The sequence below is a fragment of the Macroventuria anomochaeta genome (genome assembly GCF_010093625.1).
Source record: "Macroventuria anomochaeta strain CBS 525.71 unplaced genomic scaffold BU25scaffold_9, whole genome shotgun sequence".
Lineage (NCBI taxonomy): Eukaryota > Fungi > Ascomycota > Dothideomycetes > Pleosporales > Didymellaceae > Macroventuria > Macroventuria anomochaeta.
Window position 1 is genome coordinate 237,108 of NW_022985370.1, and position 24,514 is coordinate 261,621.

At 50.8% G+C, this 24,514-nt stretch overlaps 8 protein-coding genes across 8 annotated transcripts; 1 reads left to right on the top strand and 7 right to left on the bottom strand.

Moving 5' to 3' along the window:
- Positions 1–819: 819 nt before the first annotated feature.
- Positions 820–3,544, bottom strand: BU25DRAFT_447049 (P-loop containing nucleoside triphosphate hydrolase protein). The gene is made up of 4 exons (XM_033709524.1): positions 3,476–3,544; positions 1,881–3,426; positions 1,657–1,828; positions 820–1,606 (listed from the first exon to the last, which is right to left on the bottom strand). Exons 2-4 carry the CDS (start codon positions 3,241–3,243, stop codon positions 1,117–1,119), a joined length of 2,025 nt encoding a protein of 674 aa, XP_033563782.1. The 5' UTR covers positions 3,244–3,426; positions 3,476–3,544; the 3' UTR covers positions 820–1,116.
- Positions 3,545–4,171: 627 nt separating this feature from the next.
- BU25DRAFT_408859 (uncharacterized protein) lies at positions 4,172–6,363 on the top strand. Its single transcript, XM_033705919.1, has 4 exons — positions 4,172–4,482; positions 4,676–4,880; positions 4,930–5,094; positions 5,145–6,363. The coding sequence occupies exons 1-4, from the start codon at positions 4,294–4,296 to the stop codon at positions 5,960–5,962; spliced, it is 1,377 nt and encodes a 458-aa protein (XP_033563783.1). The 5' UTR covers positions 4,172–4,293; the 3' UTR covers positions 5,963–6,363.
- Positions 6,364–10,128: 3,765 nt separating this feature from the next.
- BU25DRAFT_318935 (uncharacterized protein) lies at positions 10,129–11,167 on the bottom strand (the record flags this gene model as incomplete). Its single annotated transcript, XM_033702230.1, has 3 exons — positions 10,129–10,615; positions 10,662–10,946; positions 10,992–11,167. Coding segments are annotated over 3 exons (948 nt in total), but the record flags the coding sequence as incomplete, so codon positions are not given.
- An 879-nt stretch (positions 11,168–12,046) lies between these two features.
- BU25DRAFT_429862 (YeeE/YedE family integral membrane protein-like protein) lies at positions 12,047–13,114 on the bottom strand (the record flags this gene model as incomplete). The annotated part of the gene is made up of 2 exons (XM_033708571.1): positions 12,047–12,775; positions 12,827–13,114. The coding sequence occupies 2 exons, from the start codon at positions 13,112–13,114 to the stop codon at positions 12,047–12,049; spliced, it is 1,017 nt and encodes a 338-aa protein (XP_033563785.1).
- A 1,239-nt stretch (positions 13,115–14,353) lies between these two features.
- Positions 14,354–16,182, bottom strand: BU25DRAFT_408863 (maintenance of ploidy protein MOB2). Its single transcript, XM_033705920.1, has 5 exons — positions 16,048–16,182; positions 15,908–15,982; positions 15,135–15,298; positions 14,991–15,084; positions 14,354–14,942 (listed from the first exon to the last, which is right to left on the bottom strand). The coding sequence occupies exons 2-5, from the start codon at positions 15,928–15,930 to the stop codon at positions 14,564–14,566; spliced, it is 660 nt and encodes a 219-aa protein (XP_033563786.1). The 5' UTR covers positions 15,931–15,982; positions 16,048–16,182; the 3' UTR covers positions 14,354–14,563.
- Positions 16,183–16,342: 160 nt separating this feature from the next.
- BU25DRAFT_388720 (uncharacterized protein) lies at positions 16,343–20,164 on the bottom strand. The gene is made up of 7 exons (XM_033704488.1): positions 19,786–20,164; positions 19,722–19,737; positions 19,647–19,669; positions 19,480–19,597; positions 19,331–19,430; positions 16,955–19,284; positions 16,343–16,905 (listed from the first exon to the last, which is right to left on the bottom strand). Exons 1-7 carry the CDS (start codon positions 19,907–19,909, stop codon positions 16,446–16,448), a joined length of 3,171 nt encoding a protein of 1,056 aa, XP_033563787.1. The 5' UTR covers positions 19,910–20,164; the 3' UTR covers positions 16,343–16,445.
- A 977-nt stretch (positions 20,165–21,141) lies between these two features.
- Positions 21,142–22,001, bottom strand: BU25DRAFT_336645 (uncharacterized protein; the record flags this gene model as incomplete). The annotated part of the gene is made up of 3 exons (XM_033702644.1): positions 21,142–21,324; positions 21,375–21,838; positions 21,893–22,001. The coding sequence occupies 3 exons, from the start codon at positions 21,999–22,001 to the stop codon at positions 21,142–21,144; spliced, it is 756 nt and encodes a 251-aa protein (XP_033563788.1).
- A 541-nt stretch (positions 22,002–22,542) lies between these two features.
- On the bottom strand, positions 22,543–24,499 carry BU25DRAFT_336561 (uncharacterized protein; the record flags this gene model as incomplete). Its single annotated transcript, XM_033702641.1, has 2 exons — positions 22,543–24,225; positions 24,275–24,499. 2 exons carry the CDS (start codon positions 24,497–24,499, stop codon positions 22,543–22,545), a joined length of 1,908 nt encoding a protein of 635 aa, XP_033563789.1.
- Positions 24,500–24,514: the final 15 nt, after the last annotated feature.

Genomic DNA, 24,514 nt, shown 5'->3' on the forward strand with positions numbered 1-24,514 from the left:
GAAACATCACAAGTTTGTGGAACAGCTTGGTCTGGAGAGTGTAGAACGTTACGTTGTAGGACGTTCACAGGACGCTAAGATACCAGATCCAGCAGGACTCACAGGATGGTACTGACAAGTATAGTTCAGCTTTGTTGCTCACGGCAGCTGGGGGGGGGGGGTGTTGTGGTATCAATCGGTCCGTACAAGACCCGATTGCCCTTGGTTGGACTGTTATGGACTAGCACGTTCCAGGCACAGTATATATCGTCTCCTCCTAGCTAGATAGCAATTCAGCGCAGTATTCCATCAACCCGATAGTCCTACGTTATCGTTTACCGTAGCTATCAGTATAGTACAGCGCCCCACGCCGCCACAGTTATACTGCCGGAGGCTATAGCGAAAGCGGCGGCGACAACGACGGTGGCAGCGATGACGACAGCGCCGGCGGCAGTATAAGATGCAGTGATAGCAACGGGAAGGACCGAACGAGCGTTAACAGAAAGATGGATCTACCGCCGTATCTTGTCATGGTGAGAGAGACGCAGATCTGTCTGTCAGCACATCACGGCGTTTGATTGACATAGGGAGAGGATGTAGGGGGCTTGCAACTCCGCTGTGAAAAGTCTCCCCTTGCTGTCTGCTACCTAGACCACTTCGTCCTTGAAGGGCTGCCATAGTGTTATCAAGAACTTGATTCAGGTGCGGTCCTGTCGATGTGCGTCCTTTCGTTCGTTCACTAGTTTGGTTCATAGCCTCACAGGCCAGGTTTAGTTGCATTCTGGTCAGGACGGATGAGACGAGTTTTTCAGCAAAGATTCTAATCCATCAAGGTGATATAACCTAGCATTTGAACCAGAGTTTATCAGAAGATTTACAAAGTTCTTCTACAGCGACATACGTACATACGCAATTTGTCACGGTTTAGGATGCTCCTGCCTGTTGTACATCACGTGCCATGAGAGTGACTGCCACGTCACACTAGCGTTGTTTACAGCTACTCACCTATATATACTGTCCTTAGCTTCACCCAATACAACCTCAGTTCAATCCTTCAATATTTCCGCACATGCGTACTCTTCACGCTCCCCGACACAATTTGAACAGCTCTGACCTAGCCAATGTACCCACAACCGATCATTCGTCAGTGATAGTGTTCTGATTTGCAATTCTTGAGTTCGTCTTGTCCAAGTCCGAGCGGAAGGAAGTGGTTGATTCCACTGCTCTCATAAGGTTTTCTCGCGTTACCATAGGATATCCAAGCAACTGAGCGCACATGAACACATTTCGAATGTCCCTTCCTGTGAACTTCGCGTTTATCAACGTGGTTTTAGAGTATTTAAACCATTCGTCAATACTCGCACGCTCTTCCTCGGTGCAGTTCGCGTCATTCAGCTGTTCGCGAAAGTTTTCCCATATCTGCACAACCGCATCTTCGCGAAGCTCGCGAAATCGCACTGCGTAATGAATGCGGGATTGCACGGCGTAATCTACTGAAACGATACGATTTGTAGTCATGATCAGCACCCCACGAAAGTACTCTAACTCTCTCAGGAGAACGGATACGAGTGCGTTCTGTGCGAGTTCTGCACGCTTGCGAACCTGTAGGAACACATCTGCCTCATCCCTATGTCATGTTAGCGGATAGGTCGGACGAGAAGCGTCAGAGGGGCTTACAGAAGTAACAATGCACCCCATGAAGATGCCATATGGAAGTAGCGCTTGAAGACTTCACTGACCTGACCTGCGTTGTTGTGTTCGAAATCGGACGCATCAATTCGTAACATTCGACGTTGTAAAGATCTTGCCAGGGTTTCTGCAGTCATTGTTTTTCCGACTCCTGGAACCCCTGATACGATATTATCATCCGTGATTATGGACCCAAACTTCGCTCGACGTACCATGTAGTAATATGACTAAACCCTCTCCTTTACCTGGTGTAGGATCCTGAATGTTTGCAGCACGGCTGTTTTCATTGGCCTCACGTTTGAAGTAAGCAGACACCATTGCGTTTATGTTGACTTTGTCCTGCTTCGTAAGAGAAAGATTATTCCAGGCGGCACCAGGATGCTCTTCTTGATACCGAGTGACTGTACCAATGAGAACCTGACCCCATTCTTTGCGGCTGATGAGGTATCCGTGTAGTCGGGGAGGGAGGAGAGCGTAGACGTTGATATGTTTGCCAACATCCAAATTGCCCGTTTTGAATGACTCTTCGAAAGGTATGCGCAATTCATGCAGACCACATAATGCGCAGTCGCATGGCTTGACAGGCATGGATCTCATCATCCCAAGACGGTGATAAGAACTCGGAGAATATCGTCTACACATTGCAGCATCAATGATGATCTCGTGAGGACGGTCCCTGCTTGTGTATATCTCCATGGGCTGCTTGCTAAATTCCAAAGTGAACCTTCCAGAGAGATCCCTGTGGACATCGTCGAAGAGATTGGCAGGGATAGAAAAAAAACTGGAAGACTGGTACAGTGGCATCGGTTGTGTAACACTGCAGTACCTCCAGAACTCCTTCCCTCTCTCAATCAATTGTTCTCGCAGTTTCTCTGGGTCCGAAAACAACTCCACAGGATAGCAAGGAAGATCGGTGACCGATTTAACACCTTGGTAGCTTCGAATTGTAAACTCGTAGTAGAGTCGTACCAAATCATTGCCGTCCCAGCCATAGGCCCAGCATACGACAGTGAAGGTATCATCCCGGAAATTATGCCTGTGGACCACAAAGATTTGCGGGCTCTCCTCGAACGGCCAGCCTACTATGTATGATCCAGGTTTGAAGAGGAACCAAACGTCGTCGTATCGTAATGCTTGCTCGTTTCTCAGAGAGTCTTGTGCTCGAACGAAATCCGACTCAATGTACTGGACATCGTTCAAGAGTTGTCGCAGGACCTGTCGAGCTGCTTGATCCCGGTTTTCACGTGCTTTAGAGACTTGATCGAGGTCTTCGAAGCAATGTAGTAGTAGTTTGTTGGTTGTTTGCACCACGACAGGAAGCTTCTTCCATATTGAAGCTCTCTCATGCTCTATCATGTTCCACATGACGCTTGTCATCAGATCAAGAAGTGACTTCGATCTGATTTCAAGAAGTGTGTTTTCTCTGCTGCGAATGGAACCATCTTGATTCTTGCTCCAATATGTAGTGTGAATGTAGGGTGGGTCTTTGTACTGATACTCCCTATCATCCATAGGTCGTGTGCTGTCATGTGGTCTGTATTTTCCAGATTCATCCTTCTCGAAATCCAGGTACATGGATCTGCTAATACTGTCTTTAGCCGATACTGCTGGACAGAGGGCTGGAATGGATCCGTCTCGGACGTTATGTATGTGTAGGGATGGTTCAGCTTCAGGTTCCGCATACGTCTGCTCCGTTGAGCCGGTGGATCTATCCAGGACTGTGGAGAGATTGCATTTTGGGTTCTCATGAGTGATACTCTGATGGAACGTCAGAAAAGTTCAAAGAATCGGTTCGAAGTTGACTTGCACGAGTATTGATGATCTTCTGGAAGCGCTCATCATCCGCGTCGATATTTTGGGATTGTCTGTTGACAGTCTGTGTGCTATTTTAGTACCGATGTGCATAAAAGACGTGACAGACACACATCGATTTCCATGGCTTGCAATAGCATCCGCGATAGTTTAACTAAGTATGTAAGCGTGGTATAGCAGAAACTGGGCATGCTCTTCCGGAGAGGCTGACATTGACGGACTCTGTGCTGATTATTACACAGGGCGCAGAGATGAAAGTATTTCGACCAAGTAGGGAATCAACTGCAGGTTTCTTTCGAGAATTCTTATGTCCATATGCGCCTTATGAGTAGTATATCATTCCAATCACAAGCTTTCCACAAGTACAACCGGTGAAACGGTACAGGATGTCAATACTTCAACAATTCCATACCTGCAGCTGTGGTTGTGACGATAGGCTGAGAGCGACGCTTATTGCCAACAAGTGGCCTTCCCAGTGGCTGACCGTCCAAACACAAGTTAAGCGATTCAACCGGTGAGCTGTTACGGCCGGGATGCTATCATATTACAGGGATGCAGAGATACATGCATACCCTGCTGTCATGACAAGGCTCACAGTGGTTTTCTGACCTATCATAAGATATGCAGATCTCTACGCGCCGTGCTGAGCCACCACCAAAAGAAACTGGCCGGACCGGTCTAGCGCTTCGAGCGGCGAGGTTATGCATCATCTATACACAGCCTTGTATAATTGTCACGAAGGTTTAAGGTCTTGATTGCTGAGCTGACTTCTAAAGTTGCGATACCTATCAACTTGATTTCGCAACCTCCACGATGACCAATCAATACGACGAGTTTCTGGGCCATATGTGGGAAGAGATCAAGAAGGAATTTAGTGCACAAGACATCCATAGAATTCGGGAGATAAGAGACAGGACAGATCTGGAATCTTTCGTGGCGGACGTTTGTACTCAAAGTCATGACTATACGTGTCAACCACGTTCCAAAACCTCTAAGATAAAGGTGCGCTTGCAGCACGCTTGTGTTAAGTTTTCTGAGTTCTTGGAGTGCTATACCGGGATAGCGGAGTTGGCAAAAGGGATACATCCAAAGGGAGGGTCGCTTGGGTACGGGGTTGTTTCTGTGCTATTGATGGTCTGAGATCACCTTTCATCGCTTTAATGTTCACTTGGATTGAAGATGCTAACTTCACCAGATCGTAAGGAACAAAGACGATCGTGAGAACCTCATCTCTCTATACCTCGAGCATGCGACGAGATATCTGCAAGATCTCGTCGAATGGCAAAACATTTACCTTTGTCCAGCCCGTCCAGCTCTCGCAGTAGCTATATTAGAAATATACAAGGATATCTTCCGTTTCTGTATAGATACCTGGAAGTACTATACTGGCTGCTCCGCCCGTAAGTGTTCCAATCCTTCATGCATGTTTAATATACTAAGAACAAGCAGGGAGATGGTTGAAAGGATTGCGACCGGCAAAATACAGTACCCAACCCGGTTTAGACAAGCTGAATACCAGCGTGAAAAGGCTCGAAGTGGAAGCGACAAAACTCTTGCACGCGCAGACGATAGAGACAAAGATCAACTTGGAAGCCATAACAAGGAATCAAGAAAGTAAGATCTCGAAGCACTTCAAATTCCTGATTCATGCTGACATATCAAAGCGGAGCGACGCTCTGAATGGCAGCACATGTGCAACTTGACGCGACATCAGCTCGAATGTTCAAATAAGGGCGAAGTGGATACTCGCCTTCGAGCTCTGGAAGAAGAGGCGCAAAGCCTAGTGATTGCTGATAGCGATACGTACGACACAATGCAGCCAGGCAACTTGAGTGTTCTCCAGGTGCATCGAGAGTACAAGAGCTGGCGCGATAGTATTTGTGGCGGAATACTCTATATTTTGGCACTCAACCATCCAGATGCTGATTCTACAAACTCGCTTTGGCTGTCGCTTGCTATGTCCGAGTTTGCTTCGAGCACGAGACAAGAGGATCGCAAAGTCATTTTCTATGCGGTTGAGAATGTTCGGGACACTCCTTGTAGCATGATGTCATACATTATATGCGAAATCCTAGAATGGGATATGGACTTCTTTGCTGAACACAAGCATTTGGTTCAAACAAGGAGTGTAACTGGAGCATTGTCGAAAGAACATATTCTCCACGTTGCTACGGAGCTCCTGGATCGGTGGGGCAGATCTCATCCCGACGAACAATTCTACCTAGTGATTGATAGAGTCGACAGATGGCTGCGAAACGATAGTGACTTGGCCAAGGGACAGTGGAAGGAAGCCATAGAAACTCTCTTTGAGTGGGTCAGTAACTCAAAGGTTCTGAAGATTTGCATGCTTGCGGAACAAAGCCGATGGGGGAGAAACGTAAACGACATCATGCGCCTGATCTGCACCCGTTGGCAATTGAGAGAAGCATTCTGGAACACCGGGTGCCTACGGCAGGGTGATTCGTTCGATCTCGAAACCTGATAATACCAATAACAACGGTCACTATCTGTTGGGACACATTTGCTGTTCTCTAATGTTGCGGTATTAGTCGGTCCATACGAGACCTTATTACCCTTGTTTAGACTGTTTTGGATTAGCACGTTCCAGAGTCAGTATATAGTCGTCTTCTCCTCACTAGATAGCAACTCAGCGCAGTATTCCATCGACCCGATAGTCCTACGTTATCGTTTACCGTAGCTATCTGTCGGAGGGAGTGAAGATATCCACCGATCGCCATCTGTTTGCTAGCGGTCCGCTGCACTGATTGTCCAGCTCATTCGGTTAGCTCGGTTTGCTTCCCCAACCCTTCACTGCTATCCCCTTCTACTATATAGTCCCGATCGATTCCAGCCAATAGCTAAAAGAATCAATCAACATCTCAACCTTTCCACACTATCAGCATTCTACAGCGGCCCACGCCGTTACATCTATCACTAACTGCTACTGGTATCCGACGAAATCTTCGAGGGCACTTTTAAATGTATATGAAGAGACAGGAAGATGATGGCTGTTACTGTTTCGGTACAGAAGACAAGTGATACTGGCAATGGATATTGAGGTTCACTGAAATTGTATTGAACTCAAGCTGTGTGTTTATATACTGTGAATGAACGGAAAGAAGAGTTGACTGTGAAGCTGTTATGTTACTGTTACTATTTGAAGGAGTCTGGTCCAGTCGGTTCTTTTACTCAACCTCATACAGTACTGTAACATGACCTCTTACTGGACTGTGACACACCTCTTACTGTACTGCGACAGTTACACAATCTCAGGTCGCACGTATCAGAGTGCGGTTAGACCAGCAAGGTGCACAGCCCGACAAAACTTATCACACTCATTGCCGGTACTATGAAAGAGACGTAGCCATATTTTTCGGGCTCTTGTGAAAGGGTTGAGAGTATTGATTGGTCTGTATTGCTATGGCGAGGATCGATCGGGACTATATAGTAGAAGGGGATAGCAGTGAAGCAAACCGAACTAACCGAATGAGCTGGACTATCAGTGCAGCGGGCCGTTGGAAAACACTGCAACGGGCCGCTGGTAGACACTGCAACGGACCGCTGGCAAGCACTGCAACGGACCGCTAGCGAACAGCTCTCAATGCAGAAAGGAGCGTATCGACTTAATAACAAGTAAACATACAAGCTCATGAATACCCAAACCTAAGACACGTTGTCACGGTTTGGGGTGCTCCTGCCTGTCGTACCTCACCTGTCATGAGAGTGACTGCCACGTCACACTAGCGTTGTTTACAGCTACTCACATATACATACTGTCCGTAGCTTCACCCAATACAACCTCAGTACAATCTTCAAATTCTTCCCTTTGCGTACAGTTCTTCACTGAACTCTGACACACGTAGTCTGCTACTCGTGAAACACCTACTGATAATGGTGGCTGGTACCTCCGGTGGGATCATCCTTCCTACCTCCGTGACCAGATGGTAGTACGGTCGTACATAGTATGCAGCCCTCGCCTTTGCCCTCTCCTCTTTTCTGGTGGGGCATTGGTAGCTCCACGCTTCGAGCTCGCCTCAGCAGGCGGCACATTTCCTGGGTACTACATTCCGGTCGATCTTTGACGGGCAGTCACGAGTCTCGTGCTCCTGCACACAGTAACTGCATGCGATTGTTGCCTTGCACTGGGTTCCTATGTGGCCGTAGTGTTGGCACTTAAAGCACTGATTCACTCGGCACTGTCGCACTAGAAGACCAAAAACATGTGTAAATTGGCCAGGCTTATGAATCTTGAGGGTTGTAAGAAGCGTGCTCGCCAAGAGAATGCACCACAACCTCTCAGCTTTGAAGATATTGAGAGAGCCCTGACTAAATGTTAAGCTTCTCAGAAAACATCCTAGAGAAAACAATAGCTGAGCAACATTTGACAGAGGCCGTACTAGATCAAGCTCTTCCTTGAATGGTTAGCTCAAACATGTAACGGTCTCTTGGAAGAATCTATCACCGATACAACCCTCGTTAACCGCTTCAACTATCACGGGTATATACTGTTCAGCTCCCGGTACCTGCTGTCTACAGCAGTACTGTGCCTTTTTGGTCAGTGTAACGCAGCGGGGCTGAGCTGTATGCCTCACATCAACAGTCTGAAGCGTGCCATCAAGATCCACATGCATTACCAATACACTGCAGTGCAAAATCAGGAGATCATCAGTTTTGTCACAAAGGACCTCATCCCACAAGGTCTTGTATTAACATTTGCATGCCCTAAACCACTTGCTCCCGTTGCAGTAACCAAAGATATCATCAGATTCCTCTTTGCAGGCAACAAATACAAGCACCTACACCTTTGCATATGTAACCAGATTGTCATCCTGACACGGCTTGCAGCCAACAACAACCCTCCCAGTCCTTTTAGTAAGGCTCCCATGACCCTGCCATTTGTCAGCTTGCATCATTGATTGTATCATTGCTTGCATCATCACTTGCATCGTCATCTTGTATCCCACTTTAGCTAGTCACCCATCTATATACATGAACCTCCTTCTTCCCACCTCTAGATAGTTCTTACTTATGCTTGCAATTCAATTCACTTCAGCACCTCATTCCTCAACTCACTCCTCACTGATCCTTTGTGGTATCCCTACACTTGATCCCTTCTTCATCATCTATCCTTTCTATCACTTGTGGTATTCCCATACTTGGTCTCTCCTACACCCTTATCTCTAACAAGCCTGAACCTTCTTTCCACCAATTCATCCATCTCAGAGCAGTTTGTATCCCCAGCTGGCCCCCTCTCACAGTAAGCGATCCCTGTCAAGGTGGATTACCATGGCTAAGATAAATACTGAATACATTTACAAGAACGAGAGCTCTACCTTCCACATACGACCATAGGACGTTGAAAGCAAGGCTTCCCGTTCGCTCAGCCCTATTTAAGCAACGTACCGGCGGATTAGTAGTTAGGTGGGTGACCACTAGCGAATACCCGCTGTTGTATGTTTTTTGTCTTTTGCTTCGACCATGTTATCAACATGGCTCTGGATGCCCTTGGTCGGCGTTGCTGCCTTGCTCCCAGCTCTCGATAGTTCAGAGCACATCGAATCAGTGGTTTCTCTCATTCTTTTTTGTAGCGGTGCGGACCGCTGTAGAATACTGATAGCTACGGTAAACGATAACATAGGACTATCGGGTCAATGGAATACTGCGCTGTATTGCTGTCTAGCTATGAGGAGACGACTATATACCTGACCTGTAACACACTAGTCCAGGGTGGCTGATCAGGGGTATAGATAGACACTGTACGGACCATCCGATACCGCAACATTTTTCCTTTATACCTCATGCCCCGCCCATCATCTACCACCCACCATCCATAACTCACGTAGACACCAAGAACTGCGCGAGAATCGACAACGGTACGACATAGACTTTACAAACTGACATTCATTTCCAGACATCTATCATCTGTTATCTTGCAATTGACTCTCGAGATCCACCTCCTCTGTACCATAGTGATTCCCCTCACACGCTGTCGTTCAGCTCAAAGCGTAGTCGCGTAACTTGAGATCTCCGCCCTATATGGTTTTGGTATATCACTAATCTAGCCCATGGTCAAACCACGACCTTGATCACAACTCTTCGTCGACCGGCCGTCCTCCTGGTGGTCCTTTCCAAGCTGGACGCTCCTCCTTGCCCGTTGTTGGGTCAACGTCCATGGGAGCCGATGGTTGATCATCATCTGGGCTTGTTGCTGATGAAGACCCACCATTCTCGTCCTGTCCAGTATTGTCGTGATTGGAAGAGCTGCTCACCCGTGAGAGAAGCAAGGATATGTTGGTGATCTGCGCAATGCTTGGATTACTAGCCTCCAGAAGTTCGAGAGCACCACAGATCTTTTTACGTGGAACCAGTTCAGAAGCAATGTGATGCTGCGCCATTCGAAGCGTACCGCCAGCCATTCAGAATGCCTGGCTATGGCCGTGGCTTCTTCTACAGCTCCTCGGCTTCATGGTCGGCATAACCCACATTGACCTCGGAGTCTTGCTCTGCGACCATAGCCTCAGAATTCAACACATCTTCGGCAGTCTGCATCGCTTCGGCCATGGCGGCATCAGCTGCTTCGAAATCAGCGGCTTTTGCTACGTTCGTACCCGTGCGTGCGTTGTCGTTCTGCTCAGCGCCATCCTCCTCTTCATGTTCACTAGCTTCGCCTGAACCTTCGTCGCGATTGCGGTCGTCTATAGAGTTGGCATCCCCGCTGTCTTCTCTGTCGCTCGCACCGTCTTCCTCGCCATCACTGTCGCTCTCCTCATCATCTTCTCCACGATCCCCAAAGTTGATGCCGCGCTCCTCAAAGAGTTGGATCTGGAGGTTGACCAAGAACATCTCACGCTCTTCATGCAGAAGCGCTGCAAACGTTGTGCGGACGCCAGGCTCAACATACTGCAAGACCGGGTGGTTCGTATCGGGATCATCATCCTCCTCGCCATCTTCCACACGGTTTGTCCCAGCCTGCTCGCGACATGGGCGGCCCTCGCGATTGAGGCCTGTGGTTCGGTGGTACCCATCCTGGTTGTAGCCCTCTTCGTCGTAAATCGCGGGGCCGTAGTGTGAGCAGCCTTGCATCCCTTGCCACTGCTCGCCGCAGATGTAGCAGAATTCGGCACCGCACTCGCAGCTATTGATGGTTAGCGCACACAGCAATGTGGTAGTGGTCAACGTACTTGATGTGATTGCACGCCTCGGTCAGCTCGACGGTGGAGGCGCAGATCGGACACTCTTGGAAGCCCTTCTCCGTAGCTGTATGTTTGAACTTCTTGTAATCTTCGTTTTGGTCGCAAGTGTGACCTTCAATGCCGTTCAGCAGTATCTTGCAGGACGTGCATGTGAGCTTCCCGCACACATCGTCCTGGCAAATGGTGTAGCCGACATTGGTAGACGGATCCTTCACATGTGTTGCCGGGCTGAGGAACTCTGAGCAAGCTGGATTGGCGCAGTAGACACGGTACCTACACCCGTTAGCATGGAAGTGGAAGTCGATCATGAAGATGTACTTAGCCAATACGGAGTACTCCCCTTGCTCCTTCATCTGAAACGCCCACTGTACGTCAAAGGGAATATGACTCTCGTATAAATCGAGTAGGAAGATTTGACCGCAGCACTTAGGTGGGTAGAGGCTCTCGTTCTCGGTAGCGCACTCGAAGAAACTGCCCACATCATTCGTGCAGACAGTGTTGCTGACAGGGAGTTTCGAGCATTTGTTCGCCGCTGGCTTCATCACCACCGCAGATCACGTAGGCTTTCGCCATAGTGGTGTTGGAGGCGAGGGAAGATTTCGATGTTCAGTTTGTGGTGTACTGTGACATGGGTTTGTAGGCGCGCCTGTGTGACAGTTGATATCGTTTTGGCGCGAGACGATAAAGTAACGCGCAGGGCAAGGAGCGATATTTGTATCGTATGGCGCGAAGGTCTGACGCAACTAGCGCAGACGGGGTTTGTCCTTTCACTTCAGGGTTGGAGGAGTTCCAGGGACGTTGCTGAGGGGTTATGTGAACCAAATACTCACGGGCCTCAGGCAATGAAACGTATGGAGAGTATGTGAAGGTAGAGAAAAGAGACAATTGGCTGGTAGCAGAGACAAGAGCGGTTGCAGTATGGCTGTCAAACAACTTTGCGTCTGTGAGCAATGGCAGGACCAGAAGTTTCTTCGGGTGACGATTGGCAATACACGTGTAAGTGAAGATGGAGGACGAGAGAAGCGAGAGAGGTAAGCTTGGAGACATGAGAATGCGCGAGACACTGCCTGTGGGCGAAGAGCGTTCATATTTGCGGTACTTCGTCAGGCTGCCTGTGCACGCAGGCAACCACGCCTAAAGGCAAGGATCCCGTTGAAATCATGGGAATATCCTGTGGCAGTCTCCAATTTTCAGGCAGGCGCTTCCGTGGCTAGTCTCATAATTGAGATGCACCATACCATTTACAAAGCAAGCGCAGATGGTGAAAGTGGGAAGGTGAAGCCTAAGGTGCGATCGGAATCCAATTCATTGGTACAAACAGGGTAGCTCTGAACTAAAACGTCGTGTCTTCTCCGTAACATGCAGCATCCAACTCATGCTCCGCCGACTCGTCTCCCCACCCAAAATCCACCCAACCATAACACGCCCCAAACCGGCTGCGCGAAAGCCCTCAGCACCGCAGGCCCAGGACACGTCCCTGTAAGCCCCCATCCCACACCAAACGCCGCCGCACCAGCCACAAACTTAACATCCACATCCTTGATGGTCTTAGTCGGGAGCTCGAACATCTTCGCAAAAGCCGGTGGCTTGGCGAAGCCTTTCCGTTGTATGGAGACAATGTTGGGAAGCACGCCGAAAAGGACCACGAGGGCGAGAGATGGGTCCCATGCGTGTATGACGGGGAAGGAGAGGAAGGATGTGACTTTTGCGGGGTGGGCCATGCCGGAGATTTGGAGACCGAGGGCGAAGAGGAGGCCGCTGAAGAATTGTGTTGCTGTGCGTGCTGCATCTTGAGGGTCCGAGGAGGTCTTAGTGTTGGCAGCGTGCGATGATGTTGCTTCGGCGATAAAGTGCGGTATCGTTTGAGCGGCGAGGATGGCACTGCTGGTAAGAAGTCCGAGTGCTAAAGTTGTTGGTGGAGACGGAAAGACAGGCGTGTAGCATGGTACGTCGCCGGGACACGCCTCGGTGTAGAGACTGGGATGTACAAGGTGGTGTGTGATCAATGCCACGGTGAAGAAGGTCGCAGTCGCTACAGTGGAACGTCCACTGAGTCTAGAGAGACCACAGAGCATGTGTCCAGATGTGCAGCCATTTGATGCCTAAATTTGATCAGACCCTTGTCCTCGATTGACCTTGATGGGTTCACGCACCTTAGTACTCCAGCCTATCAGAGCTGCAACACTTGTGGTGAACAAGATAGTCTGCAACGTGATCGGCATCGAAGGATATCTTGTAACCACCTCTGGGACCAGAGAGCTGAGTAGCGGATAACTCGCTGCCATGCCTGTAAAGAAAGCCAGTATCTCCACGCTTGGCGCAGTCACCAACCGCCCCAGAAAGCCAGAGAGACCCAAGATGTTGCCATTCTGATAGAGGAGGTTGCTGGTCGCTTTGTGCAGCAGCACAGCGCCAATCGTAGTTTCGACGGGAGTAAACATCCGGGTTACCTCCAGGTTTCTGCACCTCCTCTTGACATTACTATTGCTGGCGTCCAAACAGAGAAGCGCAAAGACGGGGTGGCAGGTGAAAGAAATACCACAAGACCTTGTAGCGTACTAGACTCGCCGCCAACAGCTTTTCAGACCACTTACTCATCTAGTGATACCTCTACTAAAAGCGGGAGCTATCTCTTACGCTCGTCGGCGGGCTCCCTTTCAGACTCCCCTTCGCCAATCGCAGCAATCATTTCGTCCTGTAGTCGGCGAACTTGAGCAGGAAGTGCAATTTGACCCGAGTCACGACTACCCGCAAGATATGAAAGGGTTAGTGCGTCTATCACACGCCCCCTTCGAGCCTAGTGTGCACCCTGGACGTGGTTCGCGCGTGGTGGCGTTTTCAAGTGGGACGTCGCCGACGCTGGGCTGTTGGTGGGTGACATTATACGCGATACCTGGAAGGCTGATGACGGGCGCTGTCGCCGTTGTGCGATGCGTTTCATATGCGAAGATCACGTGATTGTGGAGCTCCTCGCATAATTTTGCGGAGATGTGTTATCTATACCTCGCCGACTGTGTAGAGACGCCGACGCCGGTGATCAGACTTCGAAGCTTTCGCGTTACGTGTCGGCAATGATTGTGGTTGATGGCGAGCAAGTGGAATGCGCTCCAGAGCTTATGTGTCGTTGGTCTGGAGGAGCTGAAGTTGAGTTCAGAGAAAGAAGGAAACATGATCGCCGGAGCGGCTTGCTGTGGACGCCCGCATGGTATCAACATCAACACAGAAACCACAGACCCAAGACCTTACATAGCAGTCTCCATTCAGTATCTACACGTCTTCGGGGCTACTGCTGTTGCTCGAAGACTTCCACACACCTGCTCATCCTTTGTAATCTCGGGCTTTTCGGTCCTTCTTGCTCGTACTCACGTCGCCGACTACCAGGATACTTCTCGGCGGACGAAGGATCTAGCGATGCAACATAAGTAGACACAGAGCACAGCATCTGTATGCTCCGCTGATCTGTCAGTCTCTCTTCGCCTGACACCGGAGAAAAGCAAACGCTGTGCAACGGCCGCCCACTCGCGTGGCAGCCCCAAAGCCGTTACACAGGCCCCAGTTCGGCGAGCTCATGCAGGGGATCGAATGATATGCCTCTTCAAAGCGCCTCGAGTGCATATGCAAGGCGATAGGTGATCACATCTCGCGAGCACTGCAAAGCGTAGCTTGAGCGACAAAAACGCCACGCTGTTCGATTCGTCGTCCGTGATACTCGTACATCGTGGAAGAAATGCTCTGGATATCCCTCTGTACATGCATGTCCCAATTTCCCCAACGCCGTAAGCCTGCCCCATGCTGTGGTTGCTGATTGCATCCCACTAAACCGAAATGGACTCAACAATTACCTTGGGTGCTCCTGACCCAAGACTGCACCCTGTTTCAAGGCAAGACATCTAGTCGCTCCTCAACATGCTGTCCACAAGATCACCCAAAGGCCCCCAGAAGTCCTTGCTGCCGTTTGTCAAACCATGCTCGTCAATGAACAGCACGTAGTGCTTGAAGCTCGTGTTGAGGTGGGGCTCAAGACCGAGCTCGATGATGACGGGGTAGTGGTGGCAGTAGATGTGTGCATAGACGCGGTACAGGCGCTTGAACATGTTGCGAATGAGCGACGGGAAGGTTTTCGGGAATGGCACACCGATACGGCTGGGGAACATCTGCTCGTTATCGACGTTAGACTGCACCCATGCCATCAGGTGCTCGATGTACTCGGGCGCAGGCATCTTGGTGGGTCGCTTATAGTTTTCGCTGTCTTGCCAGAGGTACTCGAATCTGAAAAGCGTTAGAAGGTGATCATGGAGAAATCGTTTGTTGACCTACTCGTCTGTCGCCTTCATCTCAGGACAGCTCTGCGGCGAGCAGAACTCGGTGATGGACCCATAGAGCAGGTTGATCTGATTGTAGAAGTCGACAACTGTCATGCATGTCAGCTCATCCCCCAGTAGTTGTGCTCATGATGCTCACTGTTGACAGCCAGCCATTCGTCCTTGTCCTCGCCCTCAGGCAGCTTGACAGCCTTCCTCAGACTGCCGCTGCCGAGTGTCGCCTCCGCATACTGCTTCAGCTGCCAGCTGCTTGTGCCTCGATTCGACTTCTGTGGCTTGAACGGCGCACGAGTGCGCGGGTTACTAAAAAGAGAAGAAAGTAAGCGAGGGCTCGCAAAATAACCGTTGTTGCGTGGCGCGTCTGGTAATGGTCTAGGTGCCGGTTTCACATTGCTGCAGTCCTTCGGCGCGAAATATTGCTGTCCAGAGTCCAGAGCTGTGCTGCTTGTAGGGTTGTTCGGGGTGGTCGCGTTGCTGCTGCCAGGAAAGAGGCTATACGCTATACGAGTAGTCGGCGGGCGGGCGCATGGGACTATCCTAGCGGACTGGCTGTTTGAGGGGTTGTTTGAGGGGTTGGTTTTTGGTGGTTGTCGACCTCGCGCATCAGGAGCTCTATCTTCAACCAACGCCTTCGTAAGCGCATTGCCAGATTGCGGCAGCCGTAACGCCTCTCACAGCCTCTGTAGTGGACTCTTATATGTCTCTTTCGGCATCGCAAGGCTTGTGAGCACGCTCTTCTCGTCGCAAGGCCCAGATCTTGTATCAATATTCCTCCGGCTATGCATCGTTCCTGGTAGTCGAGCATGTCCATCCGGAGGTTCATGCAGCTCTGGCTCTGGACAAACGTGGATATGGGGGAGACGGGCCGGGGGTTTCGCGGGAAACTGAATACTGTATGGGGAAGAGACGAACATTGTGGTTATGAAGCCTGACATGGCGATCGCGCTTGTATCGTGAGGTATATAGGTCAACGGTGTCGTGTACCGTCTGTCATCGCATTTAGTTAGCCAGGAGACAATGAGGGGTAGAACTGCAAGACTGCAGGCACATACAGTTTGCGGTTGGAATAGGCTCAAGTAGGTATAAGGAGTGTTTCAGAAGCAATCGAGAGCAAAAGAAGGGACGAAAAGAAAGGCGTGGTGTTGTGTACCTGAGTGACGCTGGCCTGGACTGTGTGGGGACTGTTTTGGTGTTTGGCAAATGGACCCTAATCTGATCTCCATCGCGACTGCCCGGACACTCGGACCAATGACGCAAGCACGTGGAGCTCACTTGCAACCAAAACACACCGCACTGTATGTTCAAGGTTGCACAATTTGACAAAAGTATAAGAAGTGAGAAGTTGGTGTGTTGTTGAGATCTACTCTAGGGTCTAGGGATATATGAGGTGCTGTCCATTACAACTGTTGCCGCTCCACCAAACAAAACTATGCCTGCACAATCAGCTCGATCATCTGCTGAAGTACTCGTCCTGCTCGAAGTAGTCCTGGCGCTCCTTGTGACCATTTGACTTGGCCTTGGGGCCTTGCCTGCCCCTCGGTCGCTCGTCTGTGCCATCCACCGACGTCTCAAACTCATCCGGTTCGTAGTCTTGCATGCCAGTCTTGACACGCTCAAGCTGGCCGCTGACGTAGTGGTTGAACCTGTCCTGGATCTCCTGCTTGGCCTTGATAGCGTCTTCGTCAAGGTAGCCGACCGAGTTGTTCCGCCTGACTGGGCTGATCGGGTCCTCATCGTCGCCGTTGATGCTAGTCTCGTAGTCGCTACGGAACCCAATACTACGAGTTGTCGAGGATCGGCGGAGGTTGGAGGGCTTCTTCGGTCGAGGTCCAGTGCTAAGAACATCGTCGAAGTAGTGCGCGGCGGCAGCAGTTGGTGTACGTGGTGTTTGTGGCAGTCGGCATGTCATACTGTACAATGTTAGTCCTGCTCTGATCGTCAAAAAAGGAACAAACTTACCCGGTGTCGTGGATCATCTTCGCGATCAAGCCGGTCCAGCCGCACTGATGAGTCGCTCCCAAACCACGTCCAGTGTCACCATCGAAGAACTCATGGAACCACATGTAGTCTTTCCAGTTCGGGTCGTAGTCCAGCATTTGGTTGCCGTCGTTGATGGCTCTTCTACCGTCATCGCCACGGGCGAACAGATGCTGGAGACGATGCTGAATCTCTTCGGCAACGTGGCCCAGATGCATATACTCACCAGAGCCCACGGGACACTCGACCGTCAAGTTGTTGCCGTAGTACAAGTGGAATCGCTGGCAAGACTCGATAAGCAGGAAGTTGACTGCCAGCCAGATTGGTCCACGCCAGTTACTGTTGCCACCGAAAAGGCCGCTGTCTGAGTCACCAGGGAGGTAGCTAACTTGGTAACGTTGGCCGTTGACATCCATTGAGTACGGGTGATTCTTGTGGTATTTCGACAGTGATCGGATACCGTGGTCGGCAAAGAACTCATCCTCGTCAAGCATGCGCTGCATGATGCGCTTGAGACGGTCCTCGCTGACAAGAGACAACAGCATGCGGTCTCCTTGCCCACGCTTCTTCATCGATGCAATGTTGCGCTGAGCGGTCTCCGGGCGGTTGTGAATGAACCATTCAACCCGCTTCTTGAAGTTGGGCAGTCTGTTGATGACTTCCGGTTCCAGAGTCAATGTGGCGTAAAGAGGGATGAGACCGACCAGAGAGCGGACAGGCATCTGGTGGCTCCAAGGACCACCCCAGGAGATAGCGTCGTAGTAAAATCCGTCCTCCTCGTTCCAAAGCGGTTTCGACTCGCCGCCGGTGCGGTACTGCATAGCATCACTGATCATGATGAAGTGCTCGAAGAACTTCGAGGCCATGTCTTCGTAGATACGACGACGCTTGGCAAGTTCCAAACAGATGTTCAGCATGTTCAAACAATAGAAGCCCATCCAGCCTGTGCTGTCGGCTTGCTCCAAGACACCACCGGTGGGCAGAGGATCGGATCGGTTGAAGATGCCAATGTTGTCGAGTCCCAGGAAACCACCCTCGAAGATATTCTTGCCGTCAGCGTCTTTGCGGTTGACCCACCAAGTGAAGTTTAATAACAACTTCTGGAACACACGCTCGAGGCAGTCGAAGTCCTCACGTCCGTACATCTTGCGCTCAATTTTGAAGACTCGGAAGAGCGACCAGGCGTGAACTGGAGGATTGACGTCGCCGAAGTTCCATTCGTAAGCTGGCAGCTGACCATTGGGATGCATGGACCATTCGCGAGTAAACAGATCTAACTGCTTCTTCGCAAAGTCGGGATCGATCATTGCAAGCGGAATGCAGTGGAAGGCACTGTCCCAAGCAGCAAAGAAAGGATACTCCCACGAGTCCGGCATAGACAGAATATCGTCCAGGTACATGTGCTTCCATTCCTTGTTTCGGATCGCTTTTCGGTCCGGAGGTGGAGGAGGCATGTTCGGGTCGCCGTTCGCCCACTGGTCCCAGACAAAGTGGTAGTACTGCTTGCACCACAGCATACCTGAGAACGCCTGGCGCTGGATGTTGCGCAGATCATCGGCCATAGGCAGAGGGCTGATGCGGTAGTAGAATTCGTCTGCCTCGGCGCGTCGCTGCTCCATGATGTCGTCGAAGAGCTCCTCATCGAGGAAGCCTTCATTCCTCAACGACAGTCTGAAACGCACAACGGCGCACTCGCCAGGAGGAACGCCCTCATCCTCATCGAAAGCATACCAGGCTGCACACTTGGTACCAACGTTATCAGGGTTGACAGCTTCGGTCTTCTCGTTCACAATACGCTCGTGGATGCCGTCCTTCACGAATCTAGTCTTGTTCTCGACCTTCCACAGCTTGTTGTAGTTGGTGTCGTTTTCGGTAAAGAGCAGTTCGGGTTGTACGTCGTCACCGCTTGATCCCACACCGGGGGAGGGCGATAGCTGGAAGAAACGGTCTCCAAGCTTGTAATGTTTCGTTTGTGCGGTGGTTGGGCTGACCTTCTGGATCGAAGGCTTCTTCTTGATATCCTCGTGCCCCCAAGCCCATGTATTCCTGAAGAAGACGTGGGGTACAATGTGAAGTGGTGCGGCGTCTGGACCGCGGTTGTATGCGGTGACTCGGAAAAGGAGCTCATCCGGATTGTCTGCCTCCTTTGCGGTCTCGATGAAGATGTCGAAGTAGCGGTCATCATCGAAGATGCCAGTGTCGGTAATGTTGTACTCCTTCTCAAGTCTGTTGCGCTTTGCGTTCTCTTTAATGAGGTCTTCATATGGAAATTTGCGCTGGGGCAGCTTGTAGAGGAGCTTCATGTACGAGTGCTGTGACCTTGTTAGCGGTGCAACGTAGTGCAGAGGAGTGACGTACAGTTGGTGTGTTGTCCAAATGGAAGTGAGCCTCCTTGAGCGACTCGCCGTGGTTACCTTGAGGGTTCGAAAGACCGAACAGACGCTCCTTCAGGAAGTCACTGTCGAAGTCAGTCAAGTCAATAGTAGTAACTATTGGTATCGACATACTCCTCTCCATTCCAGAAAGCAAAGGTAACGTTCTGGAAGCCGTGCGTATCGGAGACACCGGCGATACCGTCCTCACCCCAGCGGAAGGCGCGCGATCGTGCCATATCGTGCGTGAAGTCTGAGAACAGTCAGTGATAGTCATTGATGTCGAAGTCGAGGGTACATACGGCTCCACGCATCTCCGTCATGGCTTTTGTGATTTGTTAGTATGTCAAGGCATCAGCAGCATTCGGGGTTCTCACGAGTAATCTTCGCGGACTGTCACAAGTTAGCAGACGTTAAAGAGAGCATCGTAATGAGACTGACCAGTAGCCCACTGCCTTTCGGCAACATAGGGCCCCCATCGCTTCCAGTAAGCAGTGCGCTCGCGGTCCTCCTTGAGACGCTTCTCCTCCTCGCAGAGGTATTCCTGATTCTCGATGAGAACCATAGTGAATGTGTACCTGGGTGAGTGTAAAGGCTATCGAGTCAACTGGCAATGAATGAAGGGTGCGGCTCGGCGCGATTGGCGGTGTCGATGTGGATATGCAGGCAATTGGACAAGCAATTATGCAACCAAACTGTGCAAGGAAAATAATAGGAACACGAATAATAGGGCGGTCTAAGCCGAATGCTGTAAGGCTGGCGGAGAGAGCGTTCTCGGTGCTCGAGACTGAGTTTGGAGGAAGAGACAAGTCAAAACACGATGCAAGAGATTTTGGAGACGGCGTCGACATTTGCTTCCTGCCGCAGAGCGAACGCATGCAGGAACTCAACGAACGGAGTTTCCACTATCGTCATTGGCCCGTGCTACGCGGGTCGCCCTTATCGACCATGCTGCAGCAGGCAAGCGCTCTCTGCCGCTGCAGAGCCCAGACCTGGAGAAGAGCCTCAATCACGGCTTCACGACTCGCAATGGCTTCTGTCGCAGACCTCTTGCGCCTCTCCACAAATCTCTGCGCTGCTATCAGTCGCCAGAACGTTTTGCTGAACTGTTGAGCGCGCTTGTCGCAAAAATAACCATGACGTTCTGGCCGAACGCAGTAGCGGTTCCGAAGGTCCACACGCGGCAAGCTTTGACGGCGGAGGGCAAGTTTGCCTGGGGTGTGGAGATTGATGGAGTTGAGACAGCACATCCATGCACAAAGGATCACGGAGGTGGGGTTCAAGATTTCAAGATTGCGATAGATATTTGGACTTTGCCGTTATCTGCACGACTGTTCGACGGTGCCACGTGTGAGCTACTGCGTTGAAGACTCGGGTGGTTGCAGCTGGAGACGTGCTGCGAGACTACTCGGCCAACACTTTTGTGCTCCATTACTCGCGTCAATTTATCACATGTGAACGACTGCAAAGCGATTGGACAGGAATTGAGACTGTGTAATGTGCAGGCGTTCAGCTGTCCTGATAGTAGGGCTTTCTTCGACTTTCTGAGGATTTTGAAGCTTTCAACGAAACTCGATGGTATCCGTGCCGAGCTCGAAAGATCTCAGACATAACAAATGCATGTTCACGTGACTGCGCGTTTGAACGATTGAAGAGTGAATGGAGCACCGTGTTGTTGTTAATTCAAGTTCATATCATAATGTACTGACGATACTGTGCAGCTATACCAGCTTACAACTTCGAATCCGCACCCCTGAAAGCGTCTCAGTAGGTGCATATCATGCGTGTTCCATCCACTTACAAGTGCTTGTGGAAGAAGTCCAAGACCAGCTTGTATCCACGCTCATACTCCTTCTTGACCTTGTCCTGCGACAGATCTCCACGCGCAGCCATCCATCCGTGTACCTGATCTGGGAACCACTCGACAACGTTGGGAACCTTGACGCCCTTCTGCCACGCCTCGACATCGTCCTTGGACTCCTTCAGACATGGTCAGTAGAGTTCTTCATCTAAGAATGTAGAGAGCTTACATCGCCAGACGGCAGCATGATGTACGGAATGGTGATACCGAGCGCATCATCCTTAGCAATCATAGCCGGGTGGCAGGCAGCAGCAGCCTTGAACTTGGTGTTCTCCTGCGAGGAAAGATTGACAATCTTTCCGCCCCAGCAGAAGCCAATGATAGCCCACTTCTCAATACCCTTGCTCTTGCTCAGCTCATCGACAATCTTGGGGATGCGCGGCAGTGTCTTTGGCGGCGCAGCCTTTGCCTGGAAGAACTCGCCGAGTTTCTTCTCCTTTTCCTTATTGTCCGGAGGGTACCATGAGATGTCGGCCGGCTTGCCCTCGAAGAAGTCGGGCATGAAGACCTGGTACTGCTGCTCCTTGTCTGTGTAGGCGAGGATGTCGGCACCTTGAAGTGTCTGTGGGAAGAAACCGAAGATGTCATAGACGATCAGGATTCCGGTCTTTGCGTCTTTGGACCCAGTGGCATCTATCTAAGAGGTTTAGTATGCGGTTCACGAGTAATTTCAGTAGTTTAACGCACACGTCTTCAGTCCATCAGCCTGAATCCATTCGCCCTTCTCCTTGTAGTCGCCGCCGGTAACAGCGGGTGTGTTGCAGCATGCATGCGACTGTGTTCCTTCCGTCGACATCTTTACTGTTCGTATGGATATGTGTGGGGCAGTAGGTGCAGCTACTGGTGAGCTTGTGTGTGTGATTGAGGTACGTGTAAGCTGAGAAACTGCTGTTCGAGAAACTGTCTTGCAAAGTGAAGAACGAGAAGCTGACGTAGTACGAGCAATTGCGCGCATTATATTGTGGAGAGGTATTTGTAAAGGTACTATGATGTAGATCTGGTGGAGCTCGGCCATCCGGAGCTACCCCGCTGATGATGTCATGGCGTGCAATCGACGAACGGGAGTTGTAGCATTCCTGAACACCGAAAGCAGATGTGCAGGCAAATGCAAGTCTAGACCAGCAACAACCCTTCCCGTACCACTTCGACACTGCAACAGCTCCCTTGGAGACCACAGAGGCTGACGTGGAATGCAACAGTGTGCATCTCAAGACTTGCGAGTGCTTGCAGATTTCAGCAGTCGGCTAACAACGTTCAATATGCCTCTTGAAAACCAACAGCGATACTCTATATGCCTCTTGAAAATCAACAGCGATGCTCTATATGCCACTCTACGTCTAAGCGTCTAGGTTGAGCCTCTCCAGCAGACTATCAATCTTACCCAGCAAGATCTGATAGTTCTGAGCGTCCTGCAAGAACTCGTCGCCGATGATCTCACCATCGAGAGTCCGTATAGCACCAGCAGCAATTTGCTGCTCGACGGGAGGAGCCTGCTCGTCTTTCTTCTTGTCCTCCAAAGACAAGTCATCCACAGCAAGGCCGAGGTCTTTCTCAGCAGCCTTGACCGCGGCATCTTCATCCATCATTTCGTCAAGCCCACTGTCTTCGAATCGAAGCCTGAAGCGCTCCGACAGGTAGTACCGAATATCGTCGACCAGTTCGACCGTATCTGTCTCTTGACGCGCCTTGACCCTGTTGGCTGACTCTTGAACAATCTGCGCGAACTCAGGCTCGTCGATGTAGAACTCGAGTCGGTAGGCGATGTACCGTGCTGCAAACTCTTCCAAACGCTGTACTTTCGTTTCCCAACCAGCCTGGAGAACCTCGTAGATGTCAACCGTCTCGTCTGCATCAGTCGCACCACGAGGGTTGTCAGATTCCACGGCTGATGTAGAGCCATTACCCAACGCAGAGATGATAATGGCAGCGCGTTGCTTCAACTTTTCGATGAACAGCATGTCTGCTGCGAAGAGTACGTCGATAGCAATATCGAGGCCGAAATCTGCACGTTCAGTGTACATGAAGGTCAGGATCGTCTCAAGGACAGCAGGCGAGCAGTCTACAGTGATGACTTGTAGGTGTGGTGTCTCTTGCGCCTCCTTGAACTCTGAGCTGAACATTGTCAAGAAGTATTCTGATCGCAACAGCATCGCGCGGTGCGCAGGGTATACGGTCGATTTGCGAGGCTTGCGCTGCCGTGACGGAGATCTCGACTGTCTGGGGCCAACGGGGAGGCCGTTGAGCGGTCCATTTATGGTCCTTGTAGTAGGGGTCGAAGTGCCAGATTGCTCAGGCTCGAGTTCTTCATCGTCGTCTGCGCGCAGTAGAATATCGGCAAAGATGGAATTTTCGCGGTCCCACTTGATGTTGTCGACCTTGTCTGTGTCGACGACCCTCTTGTGCTTCACAATGTTGTTCTGGAACCAATCATCCAGCTGATCTCGGCCTCTTGACAGTTCATCTGCTCTGCGCTGCCGTAATCGTCTACGATCGTCGATCTCTGTGATGTCTTCGAACAACCGCTCGGTTTCCAGTTGCTTGCCAACCTTATCGATGCCGTTGAGGACTACAAGCTCTTGTTCATCACTCAGGCCTAACAACGCCCGCCGTATGGACACCTCCTGGAAGTACAGATACTGCAATGCCATTCCCAGCGACTCTGCAGGTATTTTGTCCGGCAGCTTCCATGATGTTGTAGACGGTGCTGCTGCCAACTTTTTCGCGAAGTACGGCGACCGAGCTGCCAGCAAGAACTTGTGCAAATAGAAGGTCTGGTCGAACGCAGTGATCGCAATGTCGGCAGTCTTCGGTGATGGTCGTGTGAGGAGCGAGGTGATGTGCGCCGCAAGCGGTTGCAGAGGGTTCGTTGACTTCGCGTAGTCATAAGAAAGCAGCAGGTTTCGTATGCGGTCGTTGAGTGCGTTGTATAAGCATCGTTCGCCCTGGAAGGTATCGCGCTCACAGAGCGCACCATTCTCAAGAAGCAGTCGAATAACCTCGTAGTGACCGCACAGACTGGCCTTTACCGGTCAGCACAGCATGAAGAACACAAATTACTATCGAACCTACAAGAATCAAAGGTGTGTAATCGTATTTGTCTCGCGCGTTGAGGTTTACACCCTGCGAAATCATCTCCTGGCAGACCTTCAAGTCACCCCGCCGACACGCCTCGCAGAACAACCTAAAGTCATCGCTCAGGTCCAGCGGGTTCTCCTCCTTCAGCTGCCCAGACGAAATCGCCTGCGCTTCTGTCGCGAGGGCGGCCTCGAGCTCGTACTTCTTCTTGACGTCCATAGTGGCGAATGCGAG